At 36.5% G+C, this 24,786-nt stretch overlaps 2 protein-coding genes across 3 annotated transcripts; one reads left to right on the top strand and one right to left on the bottom strand.

Moving 5' to 3' along the window:
- Nucleotides 1-868: 868 nt before the first annotated feature.
- On the bottom strand, nt 869-15,692 carry LOC100366505 (CWF19-like protein 2). 2 transcript variants are annotated; one of them, XM_002733503.4, is made up of 15 exons: nt 15,510-15,692; nt 13,805-13,909; nt 13,268-13,363; nt 12,919-13,026; nt 12,671-12,793; nt 11,358-11,570; nt 10,034-10,882; nt 8,131-8,364; nt 7,141-7,281; nt 6,237-6,449; nt 5,527-5,643; nt 4,688-4,843; nt 3,767-3,847; nt 3,326-3,427; nt 869-1,086 (listed from the first exon to the last, which is right to left on the bottom strand). In XM_002733503.4, the coding sequence occupies exons 1-15, from the start codon at nt 15,639-15,641 to the stop codon at nt 940-942; spliced, it is 2,817 nt and encodes a 938-aa protein (XP_002733549.2). In that variant the 5' UTR covers nt 15,642-15,692; the 3' UTR covers nt 869-939. The 2 variants fall into 2 exon arrangements, with proteins under 2 accessions (XP_002733549.2, XP_085353838.1); XM_085497712.1 differs by having other exon boundaries at nt 5,527-5,577.
- LOC100377517 (malignant T-cell-amplified sequence 1-like) lies at nt 15,664-21,821 on the top strand. The gene is made up of 6 exons (XM_085497713.1): nt 15,664-15,771; nt 16,370-16,522; nt 17,689-17,786; nt 19,669-19,802; nt 20,330-20,397; nt 20,738-21,821. The coding sequence occupies exons 1-6, from the start codon at nt 15,761-15,763 to the stop codon at nt 20,811-20,813; spliced, it is 540 nt and encodes a 179-aa protein (XP_085353839.1). The 5' UTR covers nt 15,664-15,760; the 3' UTR covers nt 20,814-21,821.
- Nucleotides 21,822-24,786: the final 2,965 nt, after the last annotated feature.

Below are 24,786 nucleotides of genomic sequence, written 5' to 3'. Positions count from 1 at the left end.
ATGTTCTATTTTTCTGGAATGACTTGGGATTGACATCAATGTGCTGGGTTGTTGATGTGCATCTTTTAATTTCCAGATTTTGCTAAAAAATGGCTGTTTCTGATACACTTGCAGATACCTTTTTTTTTTTTTTTTGATAATGGTAATGGCAAGATCTTTTCGGGATTTTATCTTGTACAAGTCGTGCATTTTCAAAAAAAATAATTTGAACATGGAACATATTTTTGCATAATTTCGTGCATTCGTTACTGATTTACATCATTTTAGTCGCGCAATACACTTCAAAACACGTCTTGGTTAATTTCATTTGAATCTGGTATGAACATTGTTCAAAGTAGGTACAAAAAAAAACCACTACATAATAGTCGTATACACATTCATGTTGACCATTCCTCTTGTTCCATTCAAACGTGGCATTGTTTACTCCTGGTTATCAATTTTCACTACTTGATTTATAATTGATGCATCCTGCCAGTTTCAGAAAGGCAATACGTGCTGCGAATATTTCTTGTTATCAGATTCAGTACTTGATTGCTATTGGCTCAAAGTAAAATGCATTTGGACATTCTTGGAGACAATTATGCAACATGTGCAAAATATAAATGCCTGCACAACTGCATATTAAAATACCTTCAAGATTGTGGTATATCAAGAACTTTTAAATTACTACCTTTAATCACATTGTAGCATTTGACATTTCATTGGAATCTTTAGGATGGTTGCAGTAATGTGGGTGAAATTTTTCTTGTAGATGCCTTTAAATTATAAAATTCAATGACGAATCGTACACAGCATTACATACCATTCTACTTTAAAAATAAATTCTCTAGCTGCATTATGGGAAAAGTTTGAAATAATATGCAAAACAGATTTTGAAAGTATTGTTTATTAAAAAAAAATGCTCAATTTCTTTATTATATTTACAGAAAAATATATATTTCAATCCCTATCAATTCGTTGTGTCCAGTCATATGGTTTCCACCACTCAGCAAATTGTAGGGCTTTCTTTCTATGGTCTTCAAAATTTTGCTTTAGAGGGTTTCTCCATCGCCTGGGTTCCACATCCAGCATTCCACCAATGACTTCCTACAAACAAGGCACAATACCGAATTAGATTTGACGTGAAGTAAACAAGCGAGATTTTCTCCTGAAGAAAAGTATGTTTTGTGAACCACCTCACTTGCACAATATTTTAGGTACGGTAAGTTAAGAAGTATAACTAATAAAAACATGACGACTCAAACGGCAATTCATATCAAAAATACATTTACATGTGGCAGGGCTACAAACTTGCACAACTACTTCATACCATTCTGGGACATGTACAAGCCTAAAAACCCTAAATAAAAGTTGTGTTGTTGGCAAAACTTTTGGCGAAAATGAAGTCTGAAAGTTACACTGATTGAACCATTTATTTGTATCTGCTACAATCAATCTTGTCATGCATTGCTGTTTGAGAGCCAGCAGAAGAGATTCTAATATTGATTTTGTAATCCGTTGAACAGAGAATCTTGTGTGCAATTTGGTGACACCCTGACTCAAGCACAACCAAATCCAGGGGGAACTGCTCATTGATTTTTGTCTATTGGTTTCCGATGTAGATATCTTGAAAATACCATTTTTGTTGCCTTCAATACATAAATATATTACTTACAATCAAGAAACTTAAAGTGCCTGTGAAATGGCTGCTATTTTCACGCCTAAAATTATCCATTGATACATAAATATTATTAATTTTTATGTTTCTAAGCATAAATAATTTTTTTTAAGTGAAAAAATGTGTTTTAAACTCAGTCTACGGAAATTTTTTTTTGTGTATTTTAAAACGAGGCTCCTCATTAGCTTCTCCTTTGCATACAGAAATTCCCCTTGTGACGTCAGAAGAGGAAGTCGCTGGGCAGCTTGCATTGCCGATACGTGTAAATAAGGCAAATTTCTTGTGCTGTTTTCTCGTCTTTGACTAAATTGCCACTTATGTATTTGTTCTTCGAGGAAGAATGGGCCATAATGAACACACATTATCAATTTTTGTTGCATGGGGTTGAGTCAGATGCGAAATATGTCCGGTCTGGTGTAGCTAGTCACCGTGGTTGTCACCGTCACTGGAGCACGTTTGTACACTGTCGCTGGACTCCGGCATTGGACAAAAACAAATTTGAAGGCTGAATGGTCTTGTTATTTAGCAGGTTACTAGACGCTATTGATTTATAAAATAGAGAAATAATTAAAAAACGACAAAACACAGTTACTAAATAAATGACTGGCCATGACTGCCGCGTTGTAATGGTTGAACGCGTTGGGTCATGAGGGGGACAAGTGCGTGAATGGCGGCGTTTAATTGGATAAAAAAAAATAATTGAGAGCGACTCATATACAGACAAATTCAGAGTGGATTTAGCGTGATTTTCATGATTATGGCATCATATTAAAGAAATACATTGACAGCTCAAGCCCGGATTCTTATTCCGTAAATTATTACGCCGATCAAGCTGCAAGTAAAGGCAACAAAGGTGTGAATTCGACATTCAACACCAATAACCGAACAATTCAGACACTTTTAGCCTGCGAAAATGAAAACATCCGGAGGGCTGCGTAATTTCCTGTTTGTCCGACGCTTCGTTTTCGTGTCATTATCAAAATTACTGCTACCTTTTACATAACACGGGTGGTCTCTATAAAGTGATAATCAGGATCGCAAAAAAAAATCAAATCATTTGAAACACATACTCGATGTCTCTCTCCCTTCTGAAATCCGTCTCAGTGATCATGGGCTGGTCCGGAATCTATTTTTTCGAAAACGTTTTGTATTTTCGGCGTTTCTCGTTAAAACCTAGTTGTTTTGTCATGGACAAGGACAGTTTTTCAAAAAAAAAAGAATCTGAGGTGAAGTGGACACTGCATATGACGCTGTTAGGAGGAAGTCCACCCCAACCTTTTCTCGTTATTTTCACGGTATATCGTTTAAAAGTACAGTTGTACGTTGAATGACACAGTGATATAAAAGTACGGCCCAGGGGTATGGCTTCCTCTCATATTTTTGCATTTGGTGGCGCACTTTCGGCGAGAGTCGGAAATCCGGAAACAGTCGACCGTTTCAGGATAGGTGGGCGTGGCTACAGCACGGGAAATATCTCAAATTTACTTGGATACGAGTAATCATTTTCAGCAAAAAAATCAATTATTGCCCATTTCAGTGGGGCACAGATCTAAAATGGGAAGCGTGTGGGTGGGCATTGCACAGGCACTTTAAACATTTTGCGGATTACACATATATACATATAAATGACACCCTCAAATATGAAGCTTGAGAAGACAATAAAAATACCTTGCCAAAGTAGTGAGGAAAAAGATGTTCCTCTTCTATGACATGGGCAAAACCACCTTCAACACCAAACTCAACACTAAAATATGGCAGGCCTTTTGGAATCTGGAAGAAAGAAAGAATGAATGAAACCTACATGTACAGTGTAATTTGTATATATACGGATATGTTATCACGCATTAATCAGTCTTGTTGAGTCCATTATTTCAATTATATTTCCCAAACTGTCATTTGCTCTAATAGCAGTGCATGCACTGAATGACAAAGGTATATCTCTGGCAAAAATAAGTCGTATTACAATTTCAGGTTTATGTGCACTTCTATTGAAGATCTGTTAGTTTGGAAAACTTGACAAGAAAGTAACAATTTTGAGCACATCATACAAAGGAACAGCTGACTGTTTAGAAACTTGTTTGATTATTTCAAAAATAAAAATAAACTTACGGATTTACGAATATCTTTATGTCTTGTATCAACCAACTTTTTATTATGAGACCATTCACTTTCTGACTCCATAATGGCTTTCTGGAAAAAGGAAATTTCAAAAAAAAGTTATGATTGTGATAGATGGAGAACCTTTTTAATTCTGTAATAAAATTAATTTGCATGACAAATTTCAGAAATTACTTTTTCCGCACTAACATCAATTCATCGTTGTGAAAACTGAATCATTAAAAAATAATTATATAATTATAAAAAAAACGTTAAGAAAAAAATGATGATTCTTGACATTCAAAACCAGTCAATGGCAGTATAGTGGTTGTTACATCAGACTTATGAACAATAGACCCATGTTCAAATTCTACCAGTGTCAACCCCTACCCAGGGTGAGTGTGCTGCAGACTCAACTGGAAGGCTAAAACCACCGACAGAGACCCATGCACTAATGGATGGGATTTAGGGGCGTTGTTGACGCCATGATGTCGCATTAAAGTACAATCCACAAAATAGTTTCTGTTGTCCTTTTTCCAAAAAAAAAAAAATGTTGACAATAATTTCAACTTTTGCAATCAAAAACTAGAAGCAATGTCGCATTTTGTCTGTCTGGTCCAAAATTAAAATTCAGTGAAAATTACAGCAAATGTGAACAAATTTACTCCAAAAAATTTGGTGGTTGGATGGTTAAATTGCCAAAACCCCATTATAACAGGAAGAGAATCACACGTCATGTAATCCAAAAACAGGAATATGGATTCTGTGGCAAAATGAAGTATGCGCCAGCACTCGCATTTGCAAATTTGCACATAAAAAGTCATGTAATATTAAAAACTAAGAACTAGGACAAAAATATTTAAAAAAAAAGTAAGTATCAATCAAAATAGTGTTTACTGTTTCTGACTACCAAGACTAAATATTGTACTTTACTTTAAAGTATATTGGTGCCATGCCGCCTTCTTCTTTTGGTACAGGTACACATTCTATAATCATATGCCGGTGTTTCTTAGGATCCATACAGGTTTCTAAAAACAAAGTATCCTTGTCCTGATCTTCAAACATCTTGGTTAAACCTTTACGAAAAATCTGCAAAGACCAAAAGTAGCATCTTAATTTCTAGACTTACTAAAATAAATGAATGTTTCAGTGAGTTTTAAATTTTATTTATTGCTGACATTCATTCTATTTTTTGACATTTTCAGTTGTCAATAATAGCTTAATGTTACGAGATCTTACTAAACGTAGAACCGGCGTAAACAGACATAATTCACCTGTACGTCACTACACTGTATTTATATACTGTAAAATACTTTATTTTCGCTTGGAATTAATTTTCGCTATTTTTGCTGAAGGAGTGATTCAGTGAAAATAAAATCCAGCGAATATACCTTTTTTCCTATATTTTACATTCAACTTGCCAACTAGCCTGACAAATTGGCGTAGGTGGCGCCCTGGACTGGTGCGATCCATTGCAGCAGTCCAGGGCGCCACCTACGCCAACTTGTCAGGCGACTTGCCAACCCTCAGTGAAAATAAATTCCACACAAAATACCCAAAATGTCTTTTCAGAGAAAATTAATTCAAGTGAACATAAATTATTTCACATTATATGTATAGAAAGAGTATGTAACTTTTATCACCATCAATATGGACACCGCCGACTTGCGGACACAGATGGACAGTCACAAACACAGAACCAAAACACAAGTCGCAGTTTTGGACTACATTTTGTATGTCCGACAGGGAATAACAACAAGTTGTATACATACTTTGATTTCACTCCAAACATCTTCATCCAACGTTGTACTCGATATAGCATGCTGCATTGGAATGATAAAACAATGACCATCTGTCAATGACTGCTTTACTGGTAAACACATATACACCTGTAAACATTAAGAAAATGATTAACGATTGATTGGTGATGCACTGCCATTATTGGAGATGCACTTCTATTATTAATGGTGCAGTTCTATTATTGGTGATGTACTGCCATTATTGGAGATGCACTTCTATTATTGGTGATGCATTGCCATTATTGGAGATGCACTTCTATTATTGGTGATGCACTTCCATTATTGGAGATGCACTTCCATTATTGGAGATGCACTTCTATTATTGGTGATGCACTGCCATTATTGGAGATGCACTGCCATTATTGGTGATGCACTGCCATTATTGGTGATGCACTGCCATTATTGGTGATGCACTGCCATTATTGGTGATGCACTGCCATTATTGGTGATGCACTGCCGTTATTGGTGATGCACTACCGTTATTGGTGATGCACTGTCATTATTGGAGATGTACTTCTATTATTGGTTATGCACTGTCATTATTGCTGATGCACTTCTATTATTGGTGATGTAATTATTATTCATGGTGCACTTCTATTATTGGTGGTACACTGCTATTATCGGTATTGGTGATGCATGTGTGATATAGTAACAACAGTGTATTAAAGATGGCACAAGTTTACCTTCATCCCTATGGCAACTATGAGATGCTTTGGCATGTCTTTGTTACCAAAACAGTATATACAGCTGTCAATTTGCTTGGCTTGTCGTCTGTGTTCAGCAATGGCTTTAGCCCTAGCCTTCTCTTCTGTCTCAGCTTTAGACATTTCTTTAGAAGCCCTTGATACAAACATATCATCCAGTGTGTATTCGTCTTGGTTTGTTTTCTCCAAGGACTGAAAGATAAAATATATGAAATTGTTTTGAATGTTCTTTTCAGTGAAACACACAAAATTATTGTGTTCAAAAAAAAAAAAAAAATATGTTCCACGTAATAACTTGCTCTGCAGATTCACTGTCTGTGAATTTTTTTGGAAAGTTTCTTTTTCCCCTTTTTTTTTAAATCTGCAGTTGGTGGCACTTGTATGAAATATGTGCTCGATTCTCTCACCTTATTTATAATTCTAGCTATTTTTTAAGATTCTTCTCTGAGCACATTCAGCATACAGAATTTAGAAGCACTTGAGTTTATTGTACGTTTCGTAAAAAACACATTCTGTACTTTGATGCATTTTCTCTCCTTCTGAATGTTTGTATATTGCCCCTGGGGAATGGAGGCTGGGTGTGGCCTTATCAAAAAATGCAGTATTGCACAGTAATTGTACCTGACTATGAAGTGGTCATGGGGGAACTAAGTTCCTATCATCTGTGTCTTTAAAGTGCCACTGTCATTGCACAGCACACATTCAAATTTTGTCGAAACAAACAATGTATTTACACATGTTTCATATGTCACCCACATTGAACAGGAGTCATGATGACTGTGACTCGTGTTAAATTTAAGAGATTAACCATTAGTTACTAAGTATATATATTGAGTAATTTATAATGATTATTCATCATATTTGCATGAAACACTATACTTACTCGGCCAGCCAATCTCGCAAACATTGCATTATGATCTTCAGACGTGCTCATCTTTTCCCGTTCCACCATTTTCTTCAGATCGTACCTGTCATCGTCAGCAAAATAACGTTCCCGTTTCCCACCGCTGTCATGGGTGGCAACCTATAATGAATATTAGGAAAAGTCACGCTTATCGTCTAGAATGACAACAGAAAGTACTAAACTGTGGGAGGGTCGTCACCTGCGGACATGCAGGAATTGAGTCCCAAGTGCTGATGACAATATATGTTAAAAATCCAAAGGCTCATGGGTAGACGCTTATTTGTAAACAATATCACGCTATGGCCATCTGACGCATGCGCAGGTGACAACTCCCTCGCTTTAAGATAACCGCTTGAATATTCATCCCAGACTCATTTGTATTTATTTTATATCAATAATAATTAAAAAAAAAAATTAGATAGGGCACTCCTATGTGCTTCTAGAGACATGAAATAAATATAGGTAATATATCTTTGAAATTAACTTTGCCATTTGGATGCACAATGTGAAAGCAATTTGATCCAAAAAAAGTAGATAATACGAACAGAAAACTCTAGAAATACTATAACAAAAGCAATTGCATAGCAGTGCAAGATCTGAAAATTGTACTTAGTGACCAAAAGTATTTTTGACATACAAACTGGCCACCAGTCAGTCAATTTCAAACTAATTCTGAAAAATTATGAATGTGATATTAAGCCAACAGGTGTTATCAATATTCCAAGTTTCAGTTGGTTAGCACAAGAGACTGTGTAAATGTAGAGTGTTAGGCAATTTATAGAATAAATATGGCCACTAATCGGGAGTATACATATGTATACCATTACGTATCATATATTACTAAAAAATCAATCCATGAGTCTCTGGAAAAATTTGATGGAGTGATGAACAAAATAGAGAAATAGAGTATGGTAAACAAGACGTTCCCTTCTAAGTTTCCTGCTATTTGCTTCAATGTCAGACTGTTACCTTTTTTCTTCTCCTTTTTTTGCCTTGCCTGTGTTCTCCCTCTGTGGTTTGTTCTAAAGGCCAACTCTGTCCACTTTGATCAGTTCTTGTTAGTATAACTGTATTATCATCCTCATCTTCAGAATTCTCTTCACTTTTTACTTTTCTAGATTTCTGTTCTTGTATCCTCTGAGTTTGTGTCGCCTTTGCATTCCTGGCAGCTTCCAATTTAGCTTTTAGTTTGCAAGCTGTATCCTGTCAAATGGAACGGTACATGAAATAATTAAAAAACACAAATTTGCAATGTACGTCAACCAGGCTTCACGAGTCCAAATTACTTCTGTACTAACTGGAAGAAACATGCTAAAACTGCATCTTTCATTCTGAATTCCAAATATGGAAAACAAAGTTCACATCAAGAAAGTTCCAATAATTTTTACCATTTTGCTCAGTTCTGGGCATCATACAAATAACGATAAGATCGGGCGGATGTATAACAAGCCAAGCATGGCCACTGGTTGGGCATATTGAATTATATCGTCAAATCAATACATCTGTATGTGTATGACATGATGTATAATGAACACCGGTGACATGATACCAAGATTCCGTTTCAATCTCGCTCTCGCATAAGCATTCCAACTCAGAAAAATGCGAATGCGCATGCCCGAGGTAACTAGGATACTGGAACGTCCAGGTGGACCAAAATAGCTGCTCACGATATGACGGATTACGATAACTTTATTTTCTGTACATTTTCGATGTATTAATTTTTTTCACTATGAATGTGGTAATACATGTTTTATTGATTATTACAAACCGCCTATTTCATGTTTGAAGGTCGTAGCATCAGTCTCGCTATCTACGAGATGAGACTTGAATGGGATCTTGACATGATGTCACCATACAGTACTATGCGCGTTGCAAACCCCAAGTAATGTACCTCTGACACCGTACATAAAATTTGAATATAATCAGTCAAAGCATCTAAGAGGTATGGCACTAGAAATGCATTCATTAAAACAAAATGGCTGTCAATCAGCCATTTTGAATCCGATCTGAAAAACAAAATTATGTGCATCAAAGACCAACAATATCTAATGTATGTACCAAGTTTGAAGGAAATCCATCCATAAACGACCAAGATCCAGTTTTGGAATGCCAGAAATGCTTGATTTTTGACGACTTTTTAGCACAAAAAATAGCCAACATTCAGCCATTTTGAATGTCATAATGTCCAATGTATGTACCAAGTTTAAACCATATCCATTTATAAACAGCAAAGAAATGCTTGATTTTAATGATTTTTCAGTGCAAAAATGGCCATCTTGAAACAAATTGATGTGCACATGTATAATATGATGTATGTGTGGAGTTTGAATGTAATTGGTCCAGGCAGGTCTAAGTTTGGACACATGGACGCACAGACACACAGAGGTCAATCCATAAGTCCTTGTTATCAAACTACACAGGAACGGGGACTAGAAATAATGTTATTACGAATTAATCACCAAGTATGCAACACACATTGCGCAGTCACATCAAGCTCTGCTAAGGGTCAGTTGATACTCTCACTGTACTGTCTTTGTGAATACGTTGCAGTATCCTCCTAATAGCAATAGCCCCATCTAATAAGTAGATAATTGTGCACTTTGTCATATGTTTAAAATTATAGACTGTACTGTGGGTATAAACATGAAAATCACATCGACCTTGCAGTTTACAATCTGTGCAAAGACAAAGTGGCAAATGTGTGTTTATGGGAATAACACTTCAAGGGAAGGCCTGAACAAATGGTCACATGACAAAGACTATAATGTTACATTAACATATTGAATTGTAAGTACAAAGCTTAACACTACTGAATAGGTAAATAATTCCCAGATAAATAAACATAAATACAAAACTAAATCAGAGCACTCACCTCATCTCCCATGATCTCTGCTCTGACAATTTTAGCGCCAAGTTCGTTCATCTCCTTTTCAGTCAATATCTGGACAGGCGAGGGCACCCTTATTTCTTCCTCAGACTCTGACAGTGAACTGTTACTCGACTCGCCATCACTGGATTCACTACTGTGCTCACTCGGAGGACTACGACTTTTTTCACTAGCTTTATTTTCTGATGTATCAGTTGGTTTTATAAATGCTTTCTTTCTCCATCCTGGAGTTCCATCTCGGTTCCTGTTACTGTGGGAAACAGACGAAGTAGAATCCAGTTTCTCATCAGAAGGTTTCTTGAATCCCTTGTTCTTCCATCTGGGCACATCACTATCATTTCTGTAACTGTCTCTGCTTGCCAGACTCTTACTGTGATCACATGGCTCATCGAATGGCCGCTTGAATTTCCTATCACCCAGGGAGCTTAGGAGTCCACTTTTTCGAGGAGCATCATCACTTATTGGGTTGTTTGTTCTACTACTACTTCTACTATCTCTACCAGTTCTACTCTCACTGCGACTCTCTCTTGTGTATTCATGTCTACCACTGTAGTTGTCATGGCATCTTTCCTTGTCTGTGTGTTTATCTCTATACATATTTTGACCCCTCTCTCGCTGTCTCCTTTCATCATCTCTGTTTCTCCCTCTTAGTTTATCGCTGTCTCTCTCTCTTTGTTTATCGCTGTCTCTGTCTCTCTCTCGTTGTTTATCACTGTCTCTGTATCTATCCCTTTCTCTATTTCTCTCCCAATCCCTACCCTTGTATCTGTCATTTGACTTATCTCGCTGGTGTTGCTCAGCTGCATTCATCATATCCTGAAATCTCTCCATAGACTAATAAGCGAAATGGGAAGGGATATATTAAAGTCACATGACAGATACATAATGACTTGAACACCCACTAAAGATAAGATACTAGACAGAGTTAATACACAACCAATTGAGTTTCTGGTTCTATGCACATGAAAAGAGCCATAGTAAAAACCAAAGTAGCTGATGGGATATCACTTAGTTATTTTTAGACCTTCAGAAGCTCCCTCCCACAACAACATTTGACAACATGGCACTTTGGGCCACGCCATGTTTAACAACTACCAGTAAGACCAACTCTCTTCGGAGACACATCAAACAGCCAAGACTTTCGTTTGTTTGGAAACCAACATCTTTTGAAATGTGTGAAAAGATGAGGAAAGAAAAGATGAGTTTTTTTTTTTTCTTGGCTTGGATTATTCAGTTTTTATTCTGTTACCCCTGAGTATGGGCTTCATAAAATACAGACATTATGAATGATAAAAATGGCGTTCCTTACCCCATATCTCTCAGCCATAACTTCTTCCACTTGCACACCTCTGTCCTCAGCTTGTTCAACTGCTCTCTGGTAGCATTTTTTAAGCCATGACAGTCCACCATCTCCGATTCCAAGTGATGAAAGTACAGGTTTCGGCTTCTGTGGGTTTTCCTCTGGCAGGCCTGTGCCACCATCTTTCCAATAGGGATTCAGTTCATTCTTACTCTGCCCTGGCTGAAAGCAAAGAAAATTGAACAACTGACATTGAGTCAGCTACCCTACGGTAATTTATGTTTTGTATGCATTCAAAACACTCTGCGACCAATAATGTGAAGGTAGCGTGACCTAAATACTTTGATAAACAACTGGAATGCAGCATCTCAGCTGCTAGCAATTATAAATTTGAATTTAAAACATTAAAGTGACACTGTCAGTAACTGTGCCTAACTGCTCAGGCTGATATGAATCTCTACAAAAACAAATTGCATGATGTGCATGTACTGACAAGTTAGTAAATACATAAGCTACATCATGCTTAATATAGCAAATTAGGTGTCGGGTCATAGTTCAAAGCTTTTTTGGACAATACAGTCTTATAGTTTACAATTGCAAGCAATGCTTTTAATTTTCATGCCGTATTGCATTTGAGCAAACGTTCTATAGATAGTAGTGTGCATTACGCATGTCAATACAAACCCTAAAACAGAACAGAAGTACAATAATAGAACCATGGACAAATTTTTGCTGGTATAATCCTCTGGGGTCCTTATGATATGGGGTGTTGGTGATTGGCATAAATTATTAAATCGTATACATTTCTAGCAGTATAAATTAAGGTGTTTACAGTATTACACACTCTCTTTAATATATTCCTGTTAGACAGAACCAGTCAGGTGAAATACTGTAAAACAAGTCTTTTTCGCGAGCATGTCTTTTTAGAAAATTTAGCGAGAGAACTAATTCGCTAATTTAAGATGTCGCTAATGACTTCATTATAAATCAAAATAGCGGCCAAACAACGACTTTTTCTCCGCGCACACACTTTTTAAACACAGAAAACATAATAATCTGGAGTGCTACCTTATTACACTTGATAGTTTTCTTTGTTTTTATGGAGGTGATAACTGCAACAAACATATATTGTGAAATCAACAAAGACAAGAAAGATTCGCTAAATCAACATTTCGCTATTACGTCATTTTACCATAATTCGCTAAAATAGTATGTCGCTTTTTCAACATGTTTTACAGTATACTATGAGAGCCCTGCAAGTCAGAAGTGCTGTGAAAAATGCATCTGAAACAGAAAACAGTGTGCAGATCTGTACAACTTACAGTATCAAGTACTGACATTTCTTCCTCTCTCTCCGATGTCTTTTTGTCTTTTTTCTGTTTCCTTAGGTCGTCGCGTGTAAATGTAGCAAAGGAAAACGGGTCACTTTCCATCCAGTCTTGTCTCTGCAATGAGAAATGACATGGGATCTTTACACAAGTTTGAATAAAGACACGCACGTCAGATATTATCCTTGAATAATAATAGGCTCTAAAGTATTGTATTAGAAATATAATTGTCATTATCTTACTGGTAATTGAGGTCCTTTCACAGTGGTGTGGGACTCTTCTTCTGTAGACACGTCTTTCGATTCACATTTCAAATCACTTTTTTCCACCCAGACGTCTTCTCCGGATTCCTGTTTATGAATGTGCAGAAATGAATTCATACTTGTATATATGACTTACTGTAAAATACTTTATTTTAGCTTGAATTAATTTTCGCTGAAAAGACATTTTTGGAGCTTTGTATGGAATTTATTTTCACTGATTTTTGACAAGTTGGATGTAGAATATAGGAAAAAAGTACACAAGCTACTAATAGAAGTTATTATAACACTCTTCATTGTCAGTTGCATATATAATTTATAACTGAATTACCGAACAGGATTCATCATCATTTTTCTTGTCTTTGTGTTTTTTATGTTTCTTATGCTTTTTATGCTTTTTGTGTTTCTTCTTCTTCTCTTTTTCTTCCTGTTAATAAAAAAACACATTTTTTTTTACATCTCTAGAGAAAGACAGAAATATTAAAAAATGAAAACAGAAAAGAGTAACTGTTTTTTTTAAAGATGCACTAAATATAAATATACTGTAAAGGGGTTAATTATTCACTGGGTTTTAATTTAGCTTATTTCGCTGACTGGAAAATGCGCTAAATTAAAACCCAGTGAATATGTAAAATTTAGCATAGAACACATTATCTAAATGACAAAACCGTGAATTTAAAACCCACTGAATATGCCTGAAATGGCAAATCAGCGAAATTTAAACCCAGTGAAAATAAGTCATTTTACAGTATTTTATTCAAAGACTAGAGCTTATTGCAATGAGATGAGAGCCCATTTATAGGCTCGGAATTGAAGTAAGTTCTAATTACAAAAACTTGCACTGGCAATAATCATTGCGTGAGATTACCTCTGCTGTTATTCTTTGATTCACTGACGGCAGCATCCAGACATCATCACCTTTTTGTCGCGCTTCTTCTTTTTTCTTCTCTTTCCTATCATGTCGTTCTTTTGCCTACAAATCATTAAATACAGTAATATTATTACTCCAGTGAAATCAACCAATCAGAATGAGAATACAAAAATACTCAGCATGATTCAGCACCAAACAGCAAGTAACAATAGCTAGAACATTTTGCTGCATGATTGATGAGCTGCACCATTATGCAAATACATTTATTTACATATTTTGTTCCTTAACATCAACATTCCAAAGTGGATAATTGCTTGCAATAAAGATATTATTATTTTTTACAAAACTCATATTGTTTGATAGAAAAGTGTTGTCATCCAATAAGCTTGCAGTTTACTTGATGAAGACAGATGCATTAACAAGGACCATTCAATGGTAGCTACCAACTTGCGTACTACTGTGACTCCATCACAGGCACCCGACGAGTCACTTGTAAGTTGGGGACTGGAGAAACTTGGTTACAGTTCTATCAGTCACCCATACATACAAATGTATCACCAGTGAGTCAAACATTAGTTGTGTTCACGTTACACGAAGTATGGGCTAAGATTTAAGCTGATTTAGGCTTATCTAGCATATTTGCGTTTCGGCTAGACCCAATTGCGTCCACGCACAGGGAGGGCCAGTCGTTAGCACGGGCTAAGGGGTGCCATTAGTCGTGACCTTTGGTAAGCCGCTATTTACGAACGAAAAATGAATGACATGCGCGAGGTTCTATTTCTGCTGCTGGCATGTTTTGTTCTAATTTTGAAGCGACGTGCACAGGAACGTGAAAGAAGACGGACCAACTTATTTGGATGCACAGAAACAGTATACAACGAGTGTAACAGAATACAGAATTGTATTAATGCATGTCGTAGACAGCGAACCAAATTTATTTTGTCTACAATTGGAGCTGTTGTATGCTCTACTACAGCGACCTGATTAGTGTGGAATATGGGCATGTTGTGTCGCATATAGTTTTTTTTTTTTTTTTTGTAAACGTATGTCACTGACCACTTCAAACTTCGGCGATTACAACTTGTCGAGTCTGTCTATTTCATGTGGTTGAGTTAGAATCTGGCCGAGATCGACTGTATTCCATTTGGAAACATCATTATCGCATGGTCGAAAGCAGCAACACTTTTACTGTATAAAACTATGTAGTTGATACCTATAAAATTGGCAACAGAATCGCGAATTACGGCGACCCATCGACGGTAGAACTTCTTGACGGCGTAGAAGTTGTACATGTAATTACAATTTTTACTGACACACAACCTACGAGACAATATCCAAGGTATAAATGCGCTTTCGCTATGTTTTGGGTTAGGATAGTTTCTGAGCTTCTGATATGCAATGCCCGGGACCTATCCGGGTCCAAAACAAAGCGGAACCACGGCTACCTGAACGAAGTAAATGCCGTGAACGAATACAACCGAACTCAACGGTCACAACGGTCACTGGCCGTGATCGGTCACTGGCCGAGTAGAAATCTGGCCGAGTTCGGTGGTCACCCCGTGAACACATTGACTGACGAGCCGAGCCAATGTTTACGACATGTAAAGCCGAGGGCATTCTATTGCGACATTTAGACAGCTTTTTAAATTTAAATGTATCAACCACTCCCTATATCGACAAGATGTTCTATACTCGCACTTACTTTCTGCAAAACGACTTCTCTTGCTTCCCTTTTCTGCTTGCGCTCTTTGGATTTCACCCACGAACTTTCGAAAGCTATGGGAGCAGCCATCTTTGTTTTTTGACACATCGCATGAGAACCGTACATGCGCATATCATAAAAACTTATGGTTTTGCGACGGTGATTTGCTATTTGCGACTGGTCGTTAAAGGGTAATAGTAATCCATGTTGAGAAATAACTAAGACAGAAAATCAGCATATACGTCATCAACATGTTTAAAAAGTAAGTATAGTTGTCTTATTGGTTATGATAACATCTTGAAGGAAGATATTGTTCTGGATAACGGGAACATCACCAAAAATAGTTAATACTTAACGCTTCATATAGACTGTATAAGACAGCGGGACACACAGTCAATGTGACATGCATATGTACTCACAGGCGCGCCTGTGTATGTACCCCCAATCTCACAGCCGGCATTTGTTAAACAAAACTTCATAGTGTTTTGATAGTAAATTTCATATACATAATTTTTCGTAAGCTATTTTCTATTTTATTTTGAGTTTATTTAAATAAAACAATTGTATGGTGGATCGTTAAAATATTACATATTGATACTGTCGCATCTGTCATGAAGTGTACGTATGCTCTGTTAATTGTTATAGAGACAATTTCGTTGAATGGGTGAATTTGACCCCCCCCTCTTTTTTTAAGTAGTGTGAATTTTCCCACCCAAGGGGTCTGAGTACATGTATGTGTACCCAAGATTACTGGGCATGTGACTATCAAGTTTCCCTCGCATAACAGAATGCCATGGTATTCAAAACTATTAATGAAATACTACACGTCTACAGTTTCATGCATTTTTTTTTTCATTTAGATTTGATGAGAAAGAACATGTTTCGGGTATGACACCCTTGAAGTCATCTGTCCAGAAAGCTATGAAGAATAAAATAATCCAAATGTATCCCAATATAGAACCGTATATTACTCAGATTATGCCCAAGAAGGAGGGATTAAAAGTAGTAAAATGGTAAGTTTGGCATGTACATGTGTTGGTAATTCCTGTACTCAAATAATAATAATAATCATAATAACAATAATAACTTTATTGCATCTTTAGAAATACAATGTTACTATCAGTTAATAGAAATAAATATTAGTTGTGATAACTACTACTACAAAAAGAAAGTTAGTTGTTAATGGGATAAAGCAAGTGTTACGTATCAAATGGCATTTTCATATGTAAATACATGTACATGTACATAGCATATCATGTAAAGTACTTTCAGTTCCTCTCTTACTTATTACAGCGCTATATGTGTGATCCCTGAGTTTGAGAATAATTTCGGATTTGATAAGCTGTAAAATACATTTAATGTCAAGGTCTCAGTGGTCATTATTCACATGACTTCTATGCCATGGTTTCCTCGACCTGTTTCACATTCAGCTGGCACACAAGTGGTAATAAAATAAAGACGATATTTACGCCATGGGGGCCCGCCATCTTTGATACAACATGAAATTAAATAAAGAAACAAGTTGTGAATTGCATTTTTCAGAACATAGAACACTTTCCCGGGGTATTTGAAACCAAAAATTGGCATTCCAACTCAGCAGCCAATCAGCAAAGGTCTTACAGTAAGATGACAATTTCGGTTTCAAATACACCGGGAAAATGTTCTATGTTTTTCGTGTAATTAGTTGCTCGTATGCAAGAGATTTTTCTACACAAAAACGATTTTAGTGGTTTGGTTAATAAAACACCGAAGATGGTTTGGCTGTGAAAGATTGGTATTCTTTTGCTGATTTGTAGGAATCTGAAAAATGCGTTTCAAAACTTGTTTCTTTATTTAGTGTCATGTCCTATTCAAGATGGCGACTCCCATATAGTAAATATCACATTTATTTTATTATCATGTGTGCACCAGCTGACTGTGAGCTGTTTGGAAAGTGTTCAGGATATAATTGGGTACATTATATTTGTAGAAAAGTCTTGATAATGTGTATAGAGCAAGGCTGCCTAAATGAAAAAAAAAGTGAATGAAAAGTAGGAATACCCAAACTTGTTCCTATGGGAACAGTTGCTTTGTCATCTCCCCATGGGTCTGCACTAACAGTTTTGGGGGTTAATTGTGCTGTACTGTTTTGTAATATATTTTTTTGTTCATCTCTAATTTGTTTCTGTTTTATTTTCAGTCATGACCATATAGAATTATTTGCTGTTGGGAATGAATTAATTTTTTTTAGACAGAGAGAAAGTCCTTACTACCCTTGCCTTAGGCTTCTACATAAATGTAAGTACCATTATTAGTCCCCGTTCGGACGCAGTCCGAAAACGGGGACTTATGTTTTGCCCTGTGTGCGTCCGTCCGTCCGTGCGTCCGTGCGCCGGGATCACCTGTATCTCGAACATGCATGGACCGATTAAGTTCAAACTTCACTCATACATCACACATTATATGGGACATATGCACATGCATTTTTTTCATGATCAGATTAACGATAGCCGAATAGCGGCCATTTTAAGGCCGAAAATGTATCAAAATCGCACATTTTCACCATTCCGGACCCGGATCTCAGTTATGCATGGACGGATTTTGTTCAAATTTGGTACATACATTAAACATAATAGGACCTTGATGCACGTCATTTTTTTTTTTGGATCGGGTTCGAAATGGCCGACTGGCGGCCATTTTGTTTTAAAGAATTCAGTTCTGGATCCGTATCTGAGACATGCTTGGATTGATCGAGTTCAAACTTCACACACACATAGTACATCATGTCACAAATATGTATGTGCATTTGTTTCATGATCTCATTAACGATAGCCAAATGGCGGCCGCTTTAAGGCCGAAAATGCATTGAAATCGCACATTTTCACCATTCCGGACCCGGATCTCAGTTATGCATGGACGGATTTCATTCAAATTTGGTACATACATTAAACATAATAGGACCTTGATGCACGTCATTTTTTTTTTCGGATCAAGTTCGAAATAGCCGACTGGCGGCCATTTTGTTTTAAAGAATTCAGTTCTGGATCCGTATCCGAGACATGTCTGGATTGATCAAGTTCAAACTTCACACACACAAGGTACATCATGTCACAAATATGTATGTGCATTTGTTTCATGATCTCATTAACGATAGCCAAATGGGGGCCGCTTTAAGGCCGAAAATGCATTGAAATCGCACATTTTCACCATTCCAGACCCGTATCTCAGTTATGCATGGATGGATTTTGTTCAAATTTGGTACATACATTAAACATAATAGGACCTTGATGCACGTCTTTTTTTTTTTCGGATCAAGTTCGAAATGGCCGACTGGCGGCCATTTTGTTAAAGAATTCAGTTCTGGATCCGTATCCAAGACATGTCTGGATTGATCAAGTTCAAACTTCACACACACATGGTACATCATGTCACAAATAGATATGTGCATTTGTTTCATGATCTGCTTAACAATAGCGGAATGATGGCCATTTTAAGGCCGAAAATGCATCAAAATCACGTATTTTCACAATTCCAGAACCGGATCTCAGTCATGCATGGATGGATTTTGTTCAGATTTAGCACAATGTGTTGTACATATGCAGGTGCATTTCGGTCATGATCTGCTTTGAATGTATATGTCACTCAAATATGAACGGAACAGGGACGTGTCATTGACAATGACTTGTCTTTTACACAAATGCTGTGTATGCTTTAAATTCTTCTATCCCCATATTGCAAACTTGTCTCTCAGAGCGGTGAGTTGGACTTGTTCATTCATTCATTCATTCATTCATTCATTAACTGACATGTCTGATGGTTGATTAATGTCCCTGAATTTTAATCTGTACATACTTTGGTGGCTTTATATGCATCACTGATTAGACAGCAGTGGAAATTAAGACCCATTTACTCAGTTGCTAAAAGTTGTGTTCCCAGTGTTGTAACAAAAATTGCTTTTTGTGTTTTCAAAAAAAAACTGGACCCATGTAAATTTAAGCATCGTGAACAAAGAATGATTGAAACAGGCTGTGTCTAATGTACAGGCAGTGAGCTTTGTATTCTTCTTATATGCAGTCCACTGATTGAATGTTGGAGATTACGACACCACCAACAATATTGCTATCTTGTAATGTACCCTTTTGTAGCATTATTAGAAGTCAGTGTGCAAGTTTTCTTTCAGATCCTATGATATTACCTAAGCAGAGAGTCGACAGGGGAGCCATACGGTTTATTCTTAGTGGTGCAAATATCATGTGTCCGGGGTTGACATCGCCGGGAGCTACCCTAATACCAGCAGAGCAAGACTCAGTGGTGGTATCCTTTTAAACTGTGTGACAGTTGGTGCCATTTTAGAAAGAGATGAATATATTTACTATCACATTGCATGCAGGGCTCACATTAATACATTCCCCAACTACAAGCCTATGATAGCTAGTACCTGCTTTCTGAGTTTGGGCTTCTAAGACAACAAATTTGGATATCCTTGATGGATTTTATTTTAATACTGCTGTTTTTTGACTTACCAAATATTTCTATTTAATTAGACTTTATTTATAAAGGCAGAAGTTTGAGGCAAACCTTCCTTATGTCACTTTTGGATTTAGTAATCCTCTTCTTGTTGCAAAGAGCATACTAGAAACGGAAACATCACACAAGATCACAGTAACATACAGAACCAGCAAGTTGGCAGTATTTTTTTTCCAGGTAGCTGGGTAGGTTAAATCTTACTGAGGATGGGCGGGAATGCTAACCATCATGCCACACATCAGGTAGAATGATAATCATGATCTATCTCTCTATCTATGGTTGATATTTGTTTTTGCCTTAACCACATTGTACAGGCGATAATGGCAGAAGGCAAAGAGCATGCATTGGCGATTGGTGTGATGAAAATGTCATCAACTGATATGTAAGTTGGCAGTATATTTTTAGAGTTCCTATAATAATAATAATAATATTAAATAAAATTGAACTCCTATCCTTATTGAGATTTTGATTACATGCTAATTAAATTGAAGTTAAATAGAAAACAAACAAACAAATAAACAACAAAATTGAGTGAGTTAGCTTATTCTTGGGTATTCACTCCTACTGCAAGCTTACTGTTAAACCCATCTTGGATTCAAGTATTTTCCAAGAAGAAATTCAGTTGAAGTATAATTATTTTGGATCACTTAAGGAGTTTGCTCTGCTTATATGTGCCCCCTATCTTTCTAGGAAACTTCATTATATCGTTTTTAATTTTACAGACAAACAATTAACAAAGGGATTGGTGTAGAGAATGTTCACTACTTGAATGACGGACTATGGCATGTGAAACTTTAGTAAAAATTACTCCACCTCAAGAATATGCTAAAACAACGTCTACAATACCTTGGAACACAGTAAACAAGCACTTCATCCTCCGAACATGGTATTCTTGCAAAATAACAACTATGCGGAGAGTTGTCTAACAGGGATGACATTACATTTGCATCAATGTATTGTATATACATCATGGAGATGCATTTTAAAAGTGTTTAAATACTGTACTATTTCATTTATTTATTCGTTGGATTGAAGAGTTTACAGGCATGATCCCCCCAAAAATGTATTGATTGTCCATGTCTATGCTTGTTTTGAAGGACAATGACCACCTCCCCCACCCTCTCTAAGAGAATTTGAATAACCTTTACATTATGGTGTGAATGTACCGTAGTTGATATGACCTTCAGAACCCTCGGTGTTGGGAAAAAAAGTAATCTGTGTTAATCTGTTAGTTAATTCATGTACCCAGGAATTCACTAACGACAAGTTTATAGCGATATTTGCCATATGTAATTATGGTTTCATATGCAAAATTATTTTCTATATGCCATATGTAGGAGTATTTTTCCTAAGTTACATGTATTTTCGGTAGGCCATCCATGGAAGCGTTTTCCTTATACCACATATTGTATTTTCGAATGCCATATATGGAAGCATTTTCCATGAGCCATATGTGGAAGTATTTTCTGTTTGCCCTACGTTGAAGTATTTTCAATATGTACATGGAAGTTATTTCCTCATGCACTACATGTATGGGGAAGTATTTTCAGTTTCAGTATGCCATATATGGAGCTGTTTTCTCATACGCCATATATGGCAAATGTCGAACGAGTTGTGAATTACATCATGCATATTTACTTTGCAGCTATTTAATGACTGCAAAAAAAAAACATTTTCATCAAAATATTATATATTATTCAACAGTATATCATTGAGATATGGTGACTGAGTACAAATCATGTGTTACAATTTCTGTTAAAACTTTTTTTCTGAAACAATTAAAGAATGATTTCTTGCAGATAAAAACTTATTGCTTATAATCATTGCCTTAGTCTTAGACAAGATGTCGTCTAATATCACAAGACTTTGAAAAATCTACGAATAATAGGCTTGTGTATTGTTCTGGAGGGCTGTGGACAGGCCTTAAGCACGGTTCAGTCTTCACAACGATTCACCAGGCCATTCTTGAATGCATTGGGAAGACACTCAAAATGTCTGGATTCCAGGCTACCTCAGTCTCAATCCAATAATTACTTAATGTTACCTCATGCACTGAGTAAAACAAATTGTGCCGTCAATTAAAGTCTCATGTCCCTCCTTAAATTAAATTCCTTTGTCTAATCTTTTTATTCGGATATTAGATGAGCATTGTACATGATTGGGGATATTAGGTTATTTTCAGTTATTGGCAAGATACTGTGTGATTTTGGTTGAAGTGTTGTCATGGCAATGCACTATACAATCAATCCATTAAGTGTATTAACAGATGTAACCTTAGTAGATAATAAATACTACATTGTTTTCCTAAGCAAATTCATTCAGAAAATACTTGTGTGGTAAAAGTGGCATAATTGCATATAGTCAAAGCTAAAATTATTTTACCAATAAGTGTACATGTAGGTTTACAGGAAGCCCAGTTTGGACATAGAACGTCCTGATAAATACAATGTACCGGTACTACCCTGGAAAAATAGTAAATGCAAGTACCTCTAGAACCCTACTCAATGTTCTATTTCAACTTGCATCATGTGTGCCAAAATTTGCTCTTGAAAAATAATTTTACAGCAAGTCTCTGAAGTATTGGGGCAGCCAATTTGCAAACTCGCTAGCGAATTGGCTAACTGCTTGTGTTTTGACTAAACGGTTGGCTTTCGAATCTCGCTGGCACCGGTTTGTAATCGCGTCCACTCTTGGCGAGTCTATATTGCATTAGGGGACATAGAATGTTTTTACGCATCCTCAGACTGGTACATGTCTGGATTCCCTTGAATGATTTGAGCCCGAAAAAAATGGCCACAGTCAGTTGGCGTGATATTATAAATGCGATTAATCCACTGATGAGAATATACGAGGGTAACCATCTTGAACACTACTTGAAACTAAATAGACAAGTTGAGAAACAGTTTCCTACAAATCGGAGAAAATAACAAACTTTCCCACTCAAACGATCCGTTGAGGTAACATTAAGCCAACCGCTGAAAAAATCTACCTCATTCGTCGTTTTTGTGTGGACACGAAGGGCATAGAACACTTTCCCTGGTATATTTCAAAGCGAAATTGCCATCCAACTGTAAGACAGTCGCTGATTAGCTCCTAAAGTATGAGGATTGTCCCCTACTGTTACATAGATTCGTCTTAAGTCTTATCTACTGAATTTTGACATCTAATGTACATATCTTAACATAAAATATCGCTGTCAAGATCATTAAAGTTGGCTTTACTTTCTGTCATTGAACTCATTTTCAGACTACAGGTATACAAGTGATAACCACACTTCGAAAAACTGATTTACCTTTCCATTTACAGTTTCGCTCACAAGATGCAATGTCAGGTTCAGTTTCTGTTCATATTTGTGATTACATCAAGGCCGATTAAGATGTGCAAATTTGGGTAGCAGTCACCAGGCTGCTGCTGGACCAAATACTTCTGTTTTTGCCAATACCCAAATCTTAGAATGCAGTACAGCCCTGGCAATTATAACAAGCCATACATGGCACAGTCCCAGTATAGAAATTTAAGATATACAGTTTTGTTTATAGCATTATAGTTGGAACATAAACATGTCAGAGATACGAGTCTAGAAGCTGATGATTTTTTTAACATTAAAATGTTTGACATTGTTATCTTGTGTCTGATAGTCATGAGTACTTGTCCATAAATAAACGAGTACTTGTCCATAATGAGAGACATTGCTCTGGAACAGCCACCAGTCGACCATTTTGAATACATCTGTATATCTGTTACATGATGTATAATGAACATAGTCAAAGTCAAAGCATGTCAGAGATCGGCACTAGAACTGCATTCAAACAAAATAGACGCTGGTGGTCCATTTTAAATCCGATCTGAAAAAAAAAATGACGTGCATCACAGTCTCAATGTCCAATGTACCAGGTTTGAACAAAATCCATCGTAGACATCCGAGAAATGCTTGATTTTGTTGATTTTTTAGTACAAAAATGGTCACCATTCAGCCATCTTGAATCAGATCGAGAAACAAATTCATATAGGTCAATCTGTAAGTCTCAGTTTTCGGACTATGTCCGAACAAGAAATAACAAAGTCAATATTTGTTTAAACTATTTCTGAAATGAACAAGAGGTAGACAATGTTTGTGGAGGGACTACGTTGAAATGGATATACCATGCAGAGAAATTCTAATTTTGAATTGGCACCCATCTGCAGAACATTTAGTTGGAGGGACGGCGATAACAACCTCTCTGCTGATATTGGTAGGATCCGATGCTTCCTATGTTTACGGAAAACAAAAACAAAGGACCTTCAGACATACATTAGGGATTCTATTTTTCTTTTGTCATTTGAGTAAACTGCTGAAATGGTCTCAAACATTCTATACTGACAGAGGCCAATGTGACCTCGTGACTCCCACTTCAAGAATGTTTGGCAGCCATCTTAAATTTAAGTTAAGTTAAGTTAAACCCAAAGTGGCCATTTGCCATTTTTAACTTCCTGATGGTCTAGACATTTTGAATTTTTCTTTGTAGAAGCCAAACTATGACAGTTGTAAGACTTTCCACTACGTTTTTATCCCCCCACAAAATGTGAAAATCATCTTCAGAAACACTGAACAAATTGATGTAAATGTGGGACAGACTATCAAATTTGTTGAATTTAAGCTAATTTGTCCAGAATCATTTCTTGCAGAATTGAGTTGTGCATCAGTATCGTACATATTTGATTACAGGTGCACATTTTTACCTAGTTGAGCATATGCAATGTACCGGTATATAGTAAAACAAAAATCCAATAT

Source organism: Saccoglossus kowalevskii, chromosome 4 (genome assembly GCF_978046115.1).
Source record: "Saccoglossus kowalevskii chromosome 4, keSacKowa6.1, whole genome shotgun sequence".
Lineage (NCBI taxonomy): Eukaryota > Metazoa > Hemichordata > Enteropneusta > Harrimaniidae > Saccoglossus > Saccoglossus kowalevskii.
The sequence above is the reverse complement of the archived record's forward strand: the minus strand, read 5'-3'. Positions and strand labels throughout refer to the sequence as shown.

What these genes read in the sequence shown, in the direction of transcription:
- LOC100366505 (XM_002733503.4), bottom strand. Translation starts at nt 15,641, where the DNA reads ATGCGCATGTACGGTTCTCATGCGATGTGTCAAAAAACAAAGATGGCT. An exon ending in GAGAAGTCGTTTTGCAGAAA is followed by an intron (nt 13,910 to 15,509) that starts GTAAGTGCGAGT and finishes AATGATTTGTAG; the next exon opens with GCAAAAGAACGACATGATAG. An exon ending in TTGCGAGATTGGCTGGCCGA is followed by an intron (nt 6,450 to 7,140) that starts GTAAGTATAGTG and finishes TTTATCTTTCAG; the next exon opens with TCCTTGGAGAAAACAAACCA.
- LOC100377517 (XM_085497713.1), top strand. An exon ending in GGATTAAAAGTAGTAAAATG is followed by an intron (nt 16,523 to 17,688) that starts GTAAGTTTGGCA and finishes TTTTATTTTCAG; the next exon opens with TCATGACCATATAGAATTAT. An exon ending in CCTTAGGCTTCTACATAAAT is followed by an intron (nt 17,787 to 19,668) that starts GTAAGTACCATT and finishes GTTTTCTTTCAG; the next exon opens with ATCCTATGATATTACCTAAG.